Source organism: Ranitomeya variabilis, chromosome 6, assembly GCF_051348905.1.
Source record: "Ranitomeya variabilis isolate aRanVar5 chromosome 6, aRanVar5.hap1, whole genome shotgun sequence".
Lineage (NCBI taxonomy): Eukaryota > Metazoa > Chordata > Amphibia > Anura > Dendrobatidae > Ranitomeya > Ranitomeya variabilis.
The window spans coordinates 505,692,097-505,709,646 of NC_135237.1; the positions used below are offsets into that span (position 1 = coordinate 505,692,097).

At 43.5% G+C, this 17,550-nt stretch overlaps 1 protein-coding gene across 4 annotated transcripts in view; it reads left to right on the forward strand.

Moving 5' to 3' along the window:
- TMEM67 (transmembrane protein 67) overlaps positions 1-17,550 on the forward strand; it is a 75,870-nt gene that overhangs the window by 48,445 nt on the left and 9,875 nt on the right. For 2 of the 4 annotated variants that reach the window (XM_077270855.1, XM_077270857.1), the window contains exons 20-22: positions 324-460; positions 5,044-5,184; positions 5,268-5,348. In XM_077270855.1, coding sequence (XP_077126970.1) covers positions 324-460; positions 5,044-5,184; positions 5,268-5,348 — 359 coding nt within the window. The remainder of the gene's footprint in view (positions 1-323; positions 461-5,043; positions 5,185-5,267; positions 5,349-17,550) is intronic. The other 2 variants (XM_077270856.1, XM_077270858.1) reach the window with 1 other exon arrangement.

A 17,550-nucleotide genomic window follows, 5' to 3' on the forward strand; every position in this document is an offset into this window, starting at 1 on the left:
GGATGCTTTTTACACTTTTTTTTAATTTTTTTTTTATCTAAATCGGTGTTTACTATGTACCCTATGTTATTTATATGCACTATTGCTTTTTACTTATTTATAGCAGAGTATATGTTCGTTTTGTTTCTATCTTGGGTTTTGTCTGTTTAATGGCCAGTGTGAACATGCTCCTACTCGTTGTATGTATACCAACTTATACTCCAGATCATTTCTTTTAGTTTTGCTTTCCGTAAAAACTTGTAATCGTGGTACAATGTGGAAAGGTTGGTAAATGCTAAGATTTGCTGGATGAAGGACCTGAGTTTTATTTTCCACTGTCTTAGCAGGCGGTGGAAAAAGTAGCCCATTCCCAGTCAGCATCTGGAGGACATATTTCATAGCAAATGAATGGAATGAAATCCAGACTGTGCGCAAGACCAATCCTCTATTTCAAGTTGTTGCTGTCCTCTTCTGTCTTAAGGTATGTGTATATATGATGTGTTCCCCTTATAAACAATCTACAAAAGGGGGACCTGGCCTACACTCCAGCAATGAACATCTGAATAAACAATACTTATAGAATATATTTATACAAAACTATAGCACATATGGAATTACAAAACTACGCACACGTCTCATGGATGCATACTTTTCCTTCCTATTATGACTTTCAGATGTGACCTATAATCCTGAATTGGGTCCTTCCAAACTCAAGTCAGCCTGCCTACCATAAGTTGTATAACATGTTTGCAATCATTTTGTCAATGTTCATCCTTTTGTTCAGATGTTTCCGCATTCTTTGATTAAGCCTGCCTCATCTGATACTGCTGAAGATGATGTTCCTGTTCAGATGTTTCAGCGTCCATTGATTCAGGCTGTCTCATCCAGTTTTCCTGAAGGCGACATTCCTGGTGTTCAGGTGTTTCAGCTTCCCTTGATTCAGCCTCTCTCATCCGTTTCTCCGGAAGATGACGTTCCCAATATTCAGATGTTTCAACATCCCCTGATTCAGCCTTTCTCAATCGATTCTCCTGAAGACAACGTTCCCGGTGTTCAGATGTTTCCGCATCCCTTGATTCAACCTGTCTCATCAGTTTCTCCTGAAGACGACATTCCCGTTGTTCAGATGTTTCTTCTGCTTTTGATTGTCCTGAAGATGAAATTCCCATTGTTCAGATGTTTCCGTTTCCCTTGATTCAGCCTGTCTCATCTAATTTTCCTGAAGACAACATTGACCGTTGTTCAGATGTTTCAGCTGCCTTTGATTCAGCCTGTCTCATCCGTTTCTCCTGAAGATGACTTTCCCGTTGTTCAGATGTTTCAGCTTGTCTCATCCGTTTCCTTTCAACCCAGGATTTTTGTTGTTCACTTGTCTCCGCTGTTTGAGACAGTTTTTCTTTCATAGCTTTTGGATTAACTTGCCCAATAGATGGTGTTTTTTGGGGGCAGCATTTTAAACAAAAGTCCTTAGTATTATGACCCTTAGTAACCACCTCACACTGATCAGAGTTCTAATAGGTGAATCTATATATATAAAGCAGAAAACGTATGACTGCCTCACAGTCAGACTGTTCTAATTGTCCATAGCAACCAATCAGAGCTCAGCTTTCAGATTACCTCAACAGCTTCAATGCTGAAAGCTGCACTCTTGTTGCTATAGGCAACCAGAATAATCTTACTGTGGGGCAGTTTTCATAAATGAGGCCCAGTCCACTTCTGCAGTGGCTATAGGCAATCAGAACGATCTTACTTTTGAAACAATTCTCATAAATGAGGCCCCAGCTACTTCTGCAACAGCCATTACAATAATTGCGGGCGTTAGTGCAACCTATTAGGTTACACCACCTTAGCGACTATATAGTTGCTGACCCTTTTAAAGCAACTATTTGGGCGCTGTCGCTTTAATTCTTCAAGACCCTTTGGTCACAAACTGTGGTTTTGCAATTCAACACACAGATATCCATTTTCTCCTTTATTTCTATAGAGGCTAAATTCAGAGGATAAAATCTTGTGAAAGGGGGATTTCGAGTTTTAATGGTCGCAGTATTTTTAGTCTGCTTTTAAAGATGGGCTGTGCAAAATTTCACTCAAATCAGGTGAAAAATGTGGTTTTGTATTCAACGGGCTAGCACACACAGATTTTCAGCTTTATATATAACTAGCTGAAGAGCCCGGCGTTGCCTGGGCATAGTAAATATCTGTGGTTAGTTATAGCACCTCACTTTTCTTATTTTCCCATCACGCCTCTCATTTTCCCCCTCACATCTTTCATTTTCCCCCTCACATCTCTCATTTTCTCCCTCACACCTCTCATTTTCCCCCTCACTCCTCTTATTTTCCCCCTCACTCCTCTCATTCCCCCCTAACACTTGTCATTTCGACCTCACATCTGTCATTTTTCGATCACTCCACTATTTTCCCTCACTCCTCTCATTTTGCACTCACACCTTTTCATTTTCACCTCACACCTCTCATTTTCACCTCAGTATATACATGTTTGTCATCTCCCTTATATATAGTATACACCTGTATGTCATCTCCTGTATATAGTATATACCTGTATGTCATCTCCCCTGTATATAGTATATACCTGCTGTGTGTCATCTCCCCTGTATATAGTATATACCTGTATGTCATCTCCTCCTATATATAGTATATACCTGTATGTAATCTCCTCCTGTATATAGTATATTCCTGTGTGTCATCTCACCTATATATAGTATATATCTGTGTGTCATCTCCTCCTGTATATAGTATATACCTGTATGTCATCTCCTCCTATACATAGCATATACCTGTATGTCATCTCCTCCTGTATATACTATATACCTGTAGGTAATCTGCTCCTGTATATAGTATATACCTGTGTGTCATCTCCTCCTGTTATATAGTATATACCTGTATGTCATCTCCTCCTGTATGTAGTATGTACCTGTATGTCATCTCCTCCTCTATATAGTATATACCTGTGTGTCATCTCTCCTGTATATAGTATATATCTGTGTGTCATCTCCTCCTGTATATAGTATATACCTGTGTGTCATCTCCCCTGTAAATAGTATATACCTGTGTGTCATCTCCTCCTGTATATAGTATATATCTGTATGTCATCTCCTCCTGTATTAGACCTCGTTCACACGTTATTTGGTCAGTATTTTTACCTCAGTATTTGTAAGCTAAATTGGCAGCCTGATAAATCCCCAGCCAACAGTAAGCCCACCCCCGGCAGTATATATTAGCTCACACATACACATAATAGACTGGTCATGTGACTGACAGCTGCCGGATTCCTATATGGTACATTTGTTGCTCTTGTAGTTTGTCTGCTTATTAATCAGATTTTTATTTTTGAAGGATAATACCAGACTTGTGTGTGTTTTAGGGCGAGTTTCGTGTGTCAAGTTGTGTGTGTTGAGTTGCGTGTGGCGACATGCATGTAGCGACTTTTGTGAGATGAGTTTTGTGTGGCGACATGCGTGTAGCAACTTTTTGTGTGTCGAGTTGCATGTGACAGGTTAGTGTAGCAAGTTGTGTGCAGCAAGTTTTGCGCATGGCGAGTTTTGCGCGTGGCGAGTTTTATGTGTGGTGCCTTTTGAGTATGTGCAAGTTTTGTGTGAGGCAACTTTTGCATGTGTTGCAACTTTTGTGCATGTGGCAATTTTTCCGCGTGTGCAAGTTTTGCGTGTGGCGAGTTTTCCATGAGGTGAGTTTTGCACGTGTGGCGAGTTTTGCATGTGGAGAGTTTTGCACGTGGCGAGTTTTGAGTGGCGACTTTTGTGTTTCGACTTTTATGTGGCAAGGTTGGTGTATGTGTGGTGAAATGTGCGCTGAGGGTGGTATATGTGTTCGAGCACGTGGTAGTGTGTGGCGCATTTTGTGTGTGTGTTCATATCCCCGTGGTGGTGTGGTGATTATCCCATGTCGGGGCCCCACCTTAGCAACTGTACAGTATATACTCTTTGGCGCCATCGCTCTCATTCTTTAAGTCCCCCTTGTTCACATCTGGCAGCTGTTAATTTGCCTCCAACACTTTTCCTTTCATTTTTTCCCCATTATGTAGATAGGGGCAAAATTGTTTGGTGAATTGGAAAGCGCAGGGTTAAAATTTCACCTCACAACATAGCCTATGACGCTTTCGGGGTCCAGACGTGTGACTGTGCAAAATTTTGTGCCTGTAGCTGCGACGCCTCCAACACTTTTCCTTTCACTTTTTCCCCATTATGTAGATAGGGGCAAAATTGTTTGGTGAATTGGAAAGCGCGGGGTTAAAATTTCACCTCACAACATAGCCTGTGACGCTCTCGGGGTCCAGACGTGTGACTGTGCAAAATTTTGTGACTGTAGCTGTGACGGTTCAGATGCCAATCCCGGACATACACACATACACACATTCAGCTTTATATATTAGATGTATATACTGGAGTATAAGTCGACACGAGTATAAGCCAAGGCACCTAATTTTACCACAAAAAAATGGGATAACGTCTGTCTTGGGGACAGATTGCTACATGTTTCCCTTCATTGTGTGATCAAGGCCATTAACTGGCTGAAACTTCTTGCCTGTCGCTATACCACTTATTACAAACATACTCTTACTTGAAGCATAATTCTTCAACCTGTACGTGTGCAGTGTTTTCCATGAACTACTGTCTTGGGACCATCCGTTCCTTTTCACTAGCATCGTCCGACCAATTTCAGTTGAGTGCTAGCCTTTGAATCTTTCATATTTCCCCATACAGTGTCATCTCGTAGCTGAGAAGCAGGAAGTGTCACACTACTGTCCAATAGTGAGACAGCGAAGAACCCTAATTTCAAAAGCCTCAGGGACAGAACTGTTATCAATAAATTTGACAATATTTTTTTTTTAAGTTTTCTTGATTATATATTTTGAAGAAAGTTTTTTTTTAATGTTTTCGTCTCCTACATCATGTTATTCTGGAGGTGAAAGGTCCTCATGAGCATAGAGAACATTACTGTGACCTATACTAGAGAATGATCAGCACGATCAGGGCAAAGTATGTGTATCGTAATAGCTATATACCGTAATCACCTGATGCTTTTCAGATTGTTGGCTTTGAAAACCTTGCATTGCGTGACTCTTCCTCCAGTCTGTCAAGAGACGTCCAGGATTATGTCGCCCCGTGGAGCCTTATTTTGCGATACGGTGTGACTACATCCTTGTGGCTTGCGATTGGTGGTTTACAGGTATGAGCTCCTACTACATGAACTTTTTACCTTATAAAATAAGACATTTATGCCTCATACATTAAACTATTTTGTATTTTCAGATTCTCTTCCACTCTGGAATTTATGAGCGATTTGTGGAAGATAAAATCCGACAGTTTGTAGATTTGTGTTCCATGAGTAATGTAAGTTAGTTGAGTCTAAATATTATACTGCTTTCATGCCTACATCTCCAGTATTCAGTAACTTATCAGAAATTCTGATTCTCCCTTTTTCTGCTTTTCAGTTTAGAAGTATTAAGAATAGAAATGTGTAATTTGCTCATAGGGAACATTTCCATGGATTTTTTAGATTTAGTCTCAGGATATGTTTTAAATATAGGCTCTGCTCACAGCACAGCTATGATTTGCGTTCAATGTATATGCCATACATCACTATAATGTACTTTTTAGAAGAATTATCATGAAAGGTGACTCGGAGTCACTTTTCACAAACAAGCGAGTCATGGAAGTCAAGGAGTCTGAGGTCAAAACCCCGAAGGTTATGTCATAAACAGAGGAGAGGGACAAAGGCATAGTCAGGTCACAGTCCGGGGTCACAATTCCAAGAAGATAGCTGATCAAAACTAAGGGACTAGGCAAACGGATGGTCAAAGGCAAATCCAAGTTCAGTCAGCAAAGATCAGAATATAAGAACTCAGAGCACGGAGTAATCACACACCACTTGAGCTAAGCAACAACTGGCAATGTTCTAATCTCTGCTAGCCAGCTCTACAGCCAAGTAATCATCGAAAACTAGGGACACCAAGAGGAAACCCCAAATGTAAAGCTCTGAACATTGCATAAATAGATTCATTGACAATATAGTAATCCTTTTTCCTCTCTGTGGCACATACTGTATATCTGTCATGGATCGGATATATGGAGACTGATCCACACAGGGCCAATGCCGGCTGTGTTATAAAACCAGCACTGGCATCTAATTGTAGCACTTAAAGGGAATTTATTATTAGAAAATTGCATCTTGCTCAAATCAGTTTTTTGCCTTACATGTATTTAAAAAAAGGTGATGTGTTGTTTTTTGTTCTTTGTTTTATATAACGATCTGTATTAAAAAAAATAATTTTAAATCTTGCAATCTTCACAACAGCCACTGGAGCTTATTTTAGATTCATACTTCTTGTCTTTTACAGGAATAATTTTCATCAGGCTCCTTATCAGGAGAGGCATGATTACAATGACATGTAACACCTGTATACAGCTGATAATCCAGGATCCACCAATCACAATAAGTGATGTCACAGCTGCCCCGCGTCTCCCCATGACAATGACCTTTGCACACGCTCATTAGGTGCTTCACTACAAAACAATGGATCTAAGTCAGTCTATTGCTGCTAATGTACATGTGAATTTCCTAGAAGAACAGGAAGAACGACTCTAGACTAGCTCCGGTGGCCCTTTTGAACATTACAAGATTTCTGCCTTTTTTTTTTAATACAGATCATGTTATGCCAAATTACAAATACAAAAGTGTTAAAAAAAAATCTCACACAGAAACCTGAATTAAATAATGGGTAATTTTCTGTTTACACATTCCCATTGCCCCCTCGCGAATGGAAAAAAAATAATATTCACCTCAGGGACCGCTCCTGCTGCCACGCCACCCACCACACGGTCTTCTTCTTTCCGTCATCAGGCAAGCCACCTATTCACTATAAGCCAGGAATAACAGCCGCGTCAACAACCTTACAGCAGCAGGGCCTGGAAGCAACGACATGTCTTGGAATTGCGGCATGCAATGGCAGAAAGAAGAGGACCGAATGGCAAGCCATGGGGCGGCTGGAGAGTTTTTTTTATTTTTACCAATACCTTATGATGCATAGTGACCTCCAGGGCTTGGGTTCAATTTATTTTTTTTTTGTAATACTCCCCTCTCCATCCGGTCCTTTTGTTTCTATTTTCGGGAGCGCCAAATCCCCGGATGCTTCATTATAGTCCAGGACTACAGTTGCATACGTGCGATTGCATAAGGTTGTGCTAATGGCGTGACCTTATGACGTGCTGTGAGCTCTGGCCTGGATGCGGTATGGAGCCTGGCCTATAGTGTGGTGCCGGAGAAATGACAGCGGAAAGAAAAGGACCAGAGGGAGAACGGAGAGGTCAGTGGTATGATGAGTGTTGGGGGGGTTTTTTGGAACATCTGACGTTTGTAACTAGGGTCGTACGTAATCCGGACATTTGTAAAGCAGGGAGGATAGCCACGGCACTTCTGTGGAAGGGTGCACAAATAGGATCCTATCCCATAGCTAAATTGACAAAAATTCAGCACTCCCAATAGGTGCAATGGTGAGATTTCCAGAATGCTGAGCTCCTAGCACTCTCAACATTGCAATCTGTGTACTGTCCAGGGTCTGTTGCTGACCGAAACGTTTATTACCATTCTGGATTCTTTATAATAAATCTCACCATTGCAGCTATCCACAGTGCCGAATTTTTGTCTTAGTTGTTTGTAAGTCAGGGCCTGATGGTAATCGTTCTGACCAGAAGACTCCTGTTGCCAGGTCATTTTTACAACACAATGAACCCCAATGAAACAAATCACAAAAAAATGGTGGAATTCCAGGGGGCTTTTTTTCACAATTTCACCCCACTGGGATTTTTTCCCCCTTTTTTCAGTTCATTAAATTGTTAAATGAATGATGCCTTTAAAGACCAAGTTTTCCAAGAAAACAAGCCCGCATATGTTTTAAGGTGACGATAAAAATAAAATGATGGCCCTTTAAAGAAGAGGATGAAATGATGAAAATTGACTTGGAGTTTATTTGCTTTTAGTTTAAAGGAAACCTGTCAACAAGATTTAGGCCCCCAAACAGGATGCTTAAAGGTTCACAATTATGATCTTTTGTCTTCTGGCAGATTCAGCAGGACAGGGAAAAATTACTTTGAGCGCTGTATTGAAAAGTTTTGAAAAGTGTCTAGGGAAGAGAACTTGGCCATCTGGAGATGTAATTAGTAATTGCATGTGCCATTATTGTGGCACCTAAAACACACCTGCCACATATGGCATATTAAAGACTGTAGTGTCTAAGCAGGGCCGGCGTTAGGGGCAGGCAGCTGCCTGGGGCCCCCGCTCCTCCAGGGGCCCCCAGCTAGCGTCAAGTCACGCAGCTGCTACGGGGCCCCTGTGAGGCAGGGGGGCCCGCCTGCCGCCAGCGCTGACTCCCCCTCCGCATTGAACTATACCGGCGTCTGCCGGTACAGTTCAAAGCAATGATGGAGGAGAGAGCGTCACCTGACACAGCGGGTGCGCATCATCGCGCACTCGCTGTGTGCAAGGCAGTGCGGCAGTAGCCGCTGACACAGGAGCAGGGAGCAGCGCGGGCTCGGGGAGAGGTAAGGAGCTTGTGTTTTTTTTGTTTTTTTTTTACTGGACTGTGCGGCCATTCTCGGGAGGAGAGAGGCGGGGAGGGAAAGGGGGATGTGGGCTGTGCTGTGTACTACTGTATGGGCTGTGCTGTATACTCCTGTGGGATGTGCTGTATACTACTGTGGGCTGTGCTGTATACTCCTGTGGGCTGTGCTGTATACTACTGTGGGCTGTGCTGTATACTACTGTGGGCTGTGCTGTATACTACTGTGGGCTGTGCTGTATACTCCTGTGGGCTGTGCTGTATACTACTGTGGGCAGTGCTGTATACTCCTGTGGGCTGTGCTGTATACTCCTGTGGGATGTGCTGTATACTACTGTGGGCTGTGCTGTATACTACTGTGGGCAGTGCTGTATACTACTGTGTGGGCTGTGCTATATACTACTGTGTGGGCTGTGCTATATACTAAGTGGCTGTGCTATATACTACTATATGGGCTGTGCTACATACTACTATGTGGGCTGTGCTATATACTATGGGGGTATATTATATTCTATGGGGAGGCTGTGTTATATACTATGTGGCTGTGTTATATATTTGGGGGGTACATTATACATTATATTCTATGGAGGAGGCTGTGTTATATACTATGGGGGCTGCATTATATTCTGTGGGGGGCTTTATTAGATTTTATGAGGGATGATTGCATCATACCCTTTGATGGGGCTACATTATATTCTATGGGGAGGTGGGCTGTATTATATCTTGTTCGGGGCTACATTATATTCTATGGGGGGGGCTGTATTATATTTATATTCCTTGATGGGTGATTGCATCATACTCTATGAGGGGGCTACATTATACTGTATGGGGGGTGCATTATATTCTACTAGACTGTGGCCCGATTCTAACGCATCGGGTATTCTAGAATATGCATGTCCCCGTAGTATATGGACAATGATCATTCCAGAATTCGCGGCAGACTGTGCCCGTCGCTGATTGGTCGAGGCAACCTTTATGACATCATCGTCGCCATGGCAACCATTATGACATCTACGTCGATACTGTGCCCGTCGCTGATTGGTCGAGGCGAATTCGCGGCAGACTGTGCCCGTCGCTGATTGGTCGAGGCAACCTTTATGACATCATCGTCGCCATGCTGTGCCCGTCGCTGATTGGTCGAGGCCTGGCGGCCTCGACCAATCAGAGACGCAGGATTTCCAGGACAGACAGACAGACAGAAAAATCCTTAGACAATTATATATATACTAGATTGTGGCCCGATTCTAACGCATCGGGTATTCTAGAATATGCATGTCCCCGTAGTATATGGACAATGATGATTCCAGAATTCGCGGCAGACTGTGCCCGTCGCTGATTGGTCGAGGCAACCTTTATGACATCATCGTCGCCATGGCAACCATTATGACATCTACGTCGATACTGTGCCCGTCGCTGATTGGTCGAGGCCGCCAGGCCTCGACCAATCAGAGACGCGGGATTTCCATTATGACATCATCGTCGCCATGCTGTGCCTGTCTCTGATTGGTCGAGGCCTGGCGGCCTCGACCAATCAGAGACGCGGGATTTCCAGGACAGACAGACAGAAAGACAGACAGACAGACAGACAGACAGACAGACGGAAAAACCCTTAGACAATTATATATATAGATTGTCTAAGGGTTTTTCCGTCTGTCTGTCTGTCTGTCCTGGAAATCCCGCGTCTCTGATTGGTCGAGGCCTGGCGGCTGTGCCCGTCGCTGATTGGTCGAGGCAACCTTTATGACATCATCGTCGCCATGGCAACCATTATGACATCATCGTCGCCATGCTGTGCCCATCTCTGATTGGTCGAGGCCGCCCGACAAACCGTCGACCACTCCATATAAGGTATGGTCTACAAACCGCCAACCACTCCATATAAGGTATGGTCTACAAACCGCCGACCACTCCATATAAGGTATGGTCTACAAACCGCCGACCACTCCATATAAGGTATGGTCTACAAACCGCCGACCACTCCATATAAGGTATCCTGTTTGTAGACCATACCTTATATGGAGTGATTTCCAGGACAGACAGACAGACAGACAGACAGACAGACAGACAGACAGAAAGACAGACAGACAGACAGACAGACAGACAGACAGACAGACGGAAAAACCCTTAGACAATTATATATATAGATAGATTAAGAACTATAGGGTGCATTATACTGTGGGAAGTGAATTGTACTACATGGATGACTATGGCGGTGCATTATACTATATGGAGCACTGTGAGGAGTGTATTATGCTATATGGAGGACTGAGGAGTATATTTTAATATATGGAGGACTGAGGAGTGTATTATACTATATGGAGGACTATGGGAAGTGTATAATACTATATGGAGGACTATGAGGAGTGTATCATACTATATGGAGGACTATGGGGCACATTATATTATATGGAGGACTATGGGGTATGCATTTTACAATATGAAGGACTGTGGTGCACATTATAATATATGGAGGAGTATGGGGTGTATTATACTAAACAAGCAAAATGCTGCATATTCATTGGGTGATTGGATTGTTTATGCCGGAATAAAAATCCTTGTTCTCAGCAGCACATCGCCGGTGTAAACTGTAGACATGATACTGTATGGTGATCTGTTAGTGATCTATTAGTGATCGTTCTGTCCCCTTCATTCTTTCTCAGAGGGTGGAAAGAGGCCGGGAAACAAGAGTCTAACGACTTCAGTATTGTCGATCACATGTTTAGCGGCCTGAGATCAGCGCATGTAAATACAGCAGAAATGCTTCTGTATGATGTGCAATATGTTAGCATTTGGGGCCCCATTTTAAACTTTGCCTAGGGCCCCACTTTGCCTAAAACCGGCCCTGTGTCTAAGGTACGGTATCTAACATAACAGTTGTGATTCACCATTGTAAATCTGTGAAACATGGACTGCTCTTGCATTGGAAGACTTGGCTTAATCTTCCAATCTGGGCTATCTGCTTCATATATACCTATGAAGAAGTATACTCAGCTCAGGAGACTCGGCGGTCGGGCGAGAACAGACCATGTTTCACAGATGTGTGAATTCGGCTTTATACTAATGTTACTGTTCCACTTGGTCTATATTCAGCTTAACCCCTTCATGACCCAGCCTATTTTGGCCTTAATGACCTTGCCGTTTTTTGCAATTCTGACCAGTGTCCCTTTATGAGGTAATAACTCCGGAACGCTTCAACGGATCCTAGCGATTCTGAGATTGTTTTTTCGTGAAATATTGGGCTTCATGTTAGTGGTAAATTTAGGTCGATAATTTCTGAGTTTATTTGTGAAAAAAACGGAAATTTGGCGAAAATTTTGAAAATTTCGCAATTTTCACATTTTGAATTTTTATTCTGTTAAACCAGAGAGTTATGTGACACAAAATAGTTAATAAATAACATTTCCCACATGTCTACTTTACATCAGCACAATTTTGGAAACAAATTTTTTTTTTGCTAGGAAGTTATAAGGGTTAAAATTTGACCAGTGATTTCTCATTTTTACAACAAAATTTACAAAACCATTTTTTTTAGGGACCACCTCACATTTGAAGTCAGTTTGAGGGTTCTATATGGCTGAAAATACCCAAAAGTGACACCATTCTAAAAACTGCACCCCTCAAGGTGCTCAAAACCACATTCAAGAAGTTTATTAACCCTTCAGGTGTTTCACAGCAGCAGAAGCAACATGGAAGTAAAAAATGAACATTTAACTTTTTAGTCACAAAAATGATCTTTTAGCAACAATTTTTTTATTTTCCCAAGGGTAAATGGAGATACTGGTCCATGGACGTTGTTGTCCAATTTGTCCTGAGTACGCTGATACCTCATATGTGGGGGTAAACCACTGTTTGGGCGCACGGCAGGGCTCGGAAGGGAAGGAGCGCCATTTGACTTTTTGAATGAAAAATTGGCTCCAATCTTTAGCGGACACCATGTCGCGTTTGGAGAGCCCCCGTGTGCCTAAACATTGGAGCTCCCCCACAAGTGACCCCATTTTGGAAACTAGACCCCCCAAGGAACTTATCTAGAAGCATAGTGAGCACTTTAAACCCCCAGGTGCTTCACAAATTGTTCCGTAAAAATGAAAAAGTACTTTTTTTTCACAATGAATTATTTTAGCCTCAATTTTTTCATTTTCACATGGGCAACAGGATAAAATGGATCCTAAAATTTGTTGGACAATTTCTCCTGAGTACACCAATACCTCACATGTGGGGGTAAACCACTGTTTGGGCACATGGTAAGGCTCGGAAGGGAAGGAGCGCCATTTGACTTTTTGAATGAAAAATTATCTCCATCGTTAGCGGACACCATGTCGCGTTTGGAAAGCCCCCGTGTGCCTAAACATTGGAGCTCCTCCACAAGTGACCCCATTTTGGAAACTAGACCCCCCAAGGAACTTATCTAGAGGCATAGTGAGCACTTTAAACCCCCAGGTACTTCACAAATTGATCCGCAAAAATGAAAAAGTACTTTTTTTTCACACAAAATTTCTTTTAGCCTCCATTCTTTCATTTTCACATGGGCAACAGGATAAAATGGATCCTAAAATTTGTTGGGCAATTTCTCCTGAGTACGCCGATACCTCATATGTGGGGGTAAACCACTGTTTGGGTGCACGGCAAGGCTCGGAAGGGGAGGCGTGCCATTTGACTTTTTGAATGGAAAATTAGCTCCAATCGTTAGCGGACACCATGTCGCGTTTGGAGAGCCCCTGTGTGCCTAAACATTGGAGCTCCCCTACAAGTGACCCCATTTTGGAAACTAGACCCCCCAAGGAACTTATCTAGATGCATAGTGAGCACTTATAACCCCCAGGTGCTTCACAGAAGTTTATAACGCAGAGCCGTGAAAATAAAAAATAATTTTTCTTTCCTCAAAAATGATTTTTAGCCCAGAATTTTTTATTTTCCCAAGGGTAATAGGAGAAATTGGACCCCAAATGTTGTTGTCCAGTTTGTCCTGAGTACGATGATACCCCATATGTGGGGGTAAACCACTGTTTGGGCGCACGGCAGGGCTCGGAAGGGAAGGCACGCCATTTGGCTTTTTGAATGGAAAATTAGCTCCAATCATTAGCGGACACCATGTCGCGTTTGGAGAGCCCCTGTGTGCCTAAACATTGGAGCTCCCGCACAAGTGACCCCATTTTGGAAACTAGACCTCCCAAGGAACTAATCTAGATGTGTGGTGAGCACTTTGAACCCCCAAGTGCTTCACAGAAGTTTATAACGCAGAGCCATGAAAATAAAAAATAATTTTTCTTTTCTCAAAAATGATTTTTTAGCCCACAATTTTTTATTTTCCCAAGGGTAACAGGAGAAATTGGACCCCAAAAGTTGTTGTCCAGTTTCTCCTGAGTATGCTGATACCCCATATGTGGGGGTAAACCACTGTTTTGGCACACGTCGGGGTTCGGAAGGGAAGTAGTGACGTTTTGAAATGCAGACTTTGATGGAATGCTCTGCGGGCATCAGGTTGCGTTTGCAGAGCCCCTGATGTGCCTAAACAGTAGGAACTCCCCACAAGTGACTCCACTTTGGAAACTAGACCCCCAAGGGAACTTATCTAGATGTGTGGTGAGCACTTTGAACCCCCAAGTGCTTCACAGAAGTTTATAACGCAGAGCCGTGAAAATAATAAATGTTTCCTTTCCTCAAAAATATTTTTTAGCCCAGAATTTTTTATTTTTGCAAGAGTAACAGGAGAAATTGGACCCCAAAAGTTGTTGTCCAGTTTCTCCTGAGTACGCTGATACCCCATATGTGGGGGTAAACCACTGTTTGGGCATATGCCGGGGCTCAGAATGGAAGTAGTGACGTTTTGGAATGCAGACTTTGATGGAATGGTCTGCGGACATCATGTTACGTGTGCAGAGCCCCTGATATGCCTAAACAGTAGAAACCCCCACAATTGACCCCATTTTGGAAACTAGACCCCCCAAGGAACTTATCTAGATGTGTGGTGAGCACGTTCAACCCCCAAGTGCTTCACAGAAGTTTACAACGCAGAGCTGTGAAAATAAAAAATCATTTTTCTTTCCTCAAAAAATATGTTTTAGCAAGCAATTTTTTATTTTCACACGGGTAACAGGAGAAATTGGACCCCAATATTTGTTGCCCAGTTTGTTGTGAGTATGCTGATACCCCATATGTGGGGGTAGACCACTGTTTGGGCATATGCCGGGGCTCGGAAGGGAAGTAGTGGCATTTGAAATGCAGACTTTGATGGAATGGTCTGCGGGCGTCACATTGCATTTGCAGAGCCCCTGATGTGCCTAAACAGTAGAAACACCCCACAAGTGACCCCATTTTGGAAACTAGACCCCCCAAGGAACTTATCTAGATGTGTGATGAGCACGTTCAAACCCCAAGTGCTTCACAGAAGTTTACAACGCAGAGCCGTGAAAATAAAAAATCATTTTTCTTTCCTCAAAAAAGATGTTTTAGCAAGCAATTTTTTATTTTCACAAGGGTAACAGGAGAAATTGGACCCCAATATTTGTTGCCCAGTTTGTTGTGAGTACACTGATACCCCATATGTGGGGGTAGACCACTGTTTGGGCATATGCCGGGGCTCGGAAGGGAAGTAGTGGCATTTCAAATGCAGACTTTGATGGAATGGTCTGCGGGCGTCACGTTGCATTTGCAGAGCCCCTGATATGCCTAAACAGTAGAAACACCCCACAAGTGACCCCATTTTGGAAACTAGACCCCCCAAGGAACTTATCTAGATGTGTGGTGAGCACTTTCAACCCCCAAGTGCTTCACAGAAGTTTATAACGCAGAGCCGTGAAAATTAAAAATAATTGTTCTTTCCTCAAAAATTATGTTTTAGCAAGTAATTTTTTATTTTTGCAAGGGTAACAGGAGAAATTGGACCCCAACAGTTGTTGCCCAGTTTGTCCTGAGTACGCTGGTACCCAAAATGTGGGGGTAAACCACTGTTTGGGCGCACGTTGGGGCTTGGAAGGGAGGGAGCACCATTTGACTTTTTGAACGCAAGATTGGCTGGAATCAATGGTGGCGCCATGTTGCGTTTGGAGACCCCTGATGTGCCTAAACAGTGGAAAGCCCTCAATTCTAACTTCAACACTAACCCCAACACACCCCTAATCCTAATCCCAACTGTAGCCATAACCCTAATCACAACCCTATCCCCAACACACCCCTAACCACAACCCTAACCGCAACACACCCGTAACCCTAATTCCAACCCTAACCCTAATCCCAACCCTAACCCTAATCCCAACCCTAACCACAACTGTAACCCCAACACACCCCTAACCCTATCCGTAACCCTAACCACAAGCCTAATCTTAACCCTATTTCCAACCCTAGCCCTATTTCCAACCCTAACTCTAATTCCAACCCTAACCCTAAGGCTATGTGCCCACGTTGCGGATTCGTTGAGATTTTTCCGCACGATTTTTGAAAAATCTGCAGGTAAAAGGCACTGCGTTTTACCTGCAGATTTACAGCAGATTTCCAGTGTTTTTTTGTGCGGATTTCACCTGCGGATTCCTATTGATGAACAGGTGTAAAACGCTGCGGAATCCGCACAAAGAATTGACATGCTGCGGAAAATACAACGCAGCGTTTCTGCACGGAATTTTCCGCACCATGGGCACAGTGGATTTGGTTTTCCATAGGTGTACATGGTACTGTAAACCTGATGGAAAACTGCTACGAATTCGCAGCGGCCAATCCGCTGCGGATCCGCGGCCAATCCGCTGCGGATCCGTGGCCAATCCGCTGCGGATCCGCGGCCAATCCGCTGCCTAACCCTACCCCTAACCATACCCCTAGTTCTAACCCTAACCCTAGTGGAAAACGAAAAAAAAAATATATATATATATTTTTTCTTTATTTTATTATTGTCCCTACCTATGGGGGTGATAAAGGGGGGGGTTTATTTATTATTTTTTTTATTTTGATCGCTGTGATAGAACCTACCACAGCAATCAAAATGTACTTGTAAGGAATCTGCCGGCTGGCAGATTCGGCGGGCGCACTGAGCATGCGCCCGCCATTTTGGAAGATGGCGGCGCCCAGCGAGGAGACGTACGGACACCGGGAGGATCGGTAAGTATGAAGGGGTGGTGGGGGGGTGGATCGGAGCACAGGGGGGGTAATCGGACCACAGGGGGGGTGAATCCAAACAAGGAGGGAGCGGACAGGAGGACGGGGGAGCCGGCAGGCGGACGGAGGGGGACCGGACCCCATAACGGAGGACTGGGGGGGCGATCGGTGGGTGTGGGGGGGGTCACTTCAGTATTTCCAGCCATGGCCGATGATATTGCAGCATCGGCCATGGCTGGATTGTAATATTTCACCAGTTTTTTAGGTGAAATATTACAAATCGCTCTGATTGGCAGTTTCACTTTCAACAGCCAATCAGAGCGATCGTAGCCACGGGGGGGTGAAGCCACCCCCCCTGGGCTGAAGCACCACTCCCCCTGTCTCTGCAGATCGGGTGAGATTGGAGTTAACCCTTTCACCCGATCTGCAGGGACGCGATCATTCCATGACGCATACGCTGCGTCATAGGTCGGATTGGCACAGACTTTCATGACGCAGCGTAAGCGTCAAAGGTCGGGAAGGGGTTAAAAGGCTATTCTCAACTTTACAAGTTTAAAGGGTTTTCTGGTTTTTGAAAACCTTTTCCTCCCAGCTGAAGTTTGTTTAAAAAAGAAACCAAAAAAAGTTTTTTCCTCACCCTCACTGGGTCCAACAGTTTGTTTCCACCACTGTGCCCTTTATCTGTGATTGTTTGCAGCGCTGACGTCACTTTGAAAGCACTGCATCAAGCAAGTGAGCTATGCCTACGTTAATGCTGAGCTCAATGATTAGCTGCAGTGCTGTCAATACCTTGTCAACGCTGCAGACAATAACAGACACCAGGAACAATATTGGTGACTCAGTGCTGGACCCAGGTGTGTAAAGAACATTTTTATGTTTTATAAGAAATTGTAGCC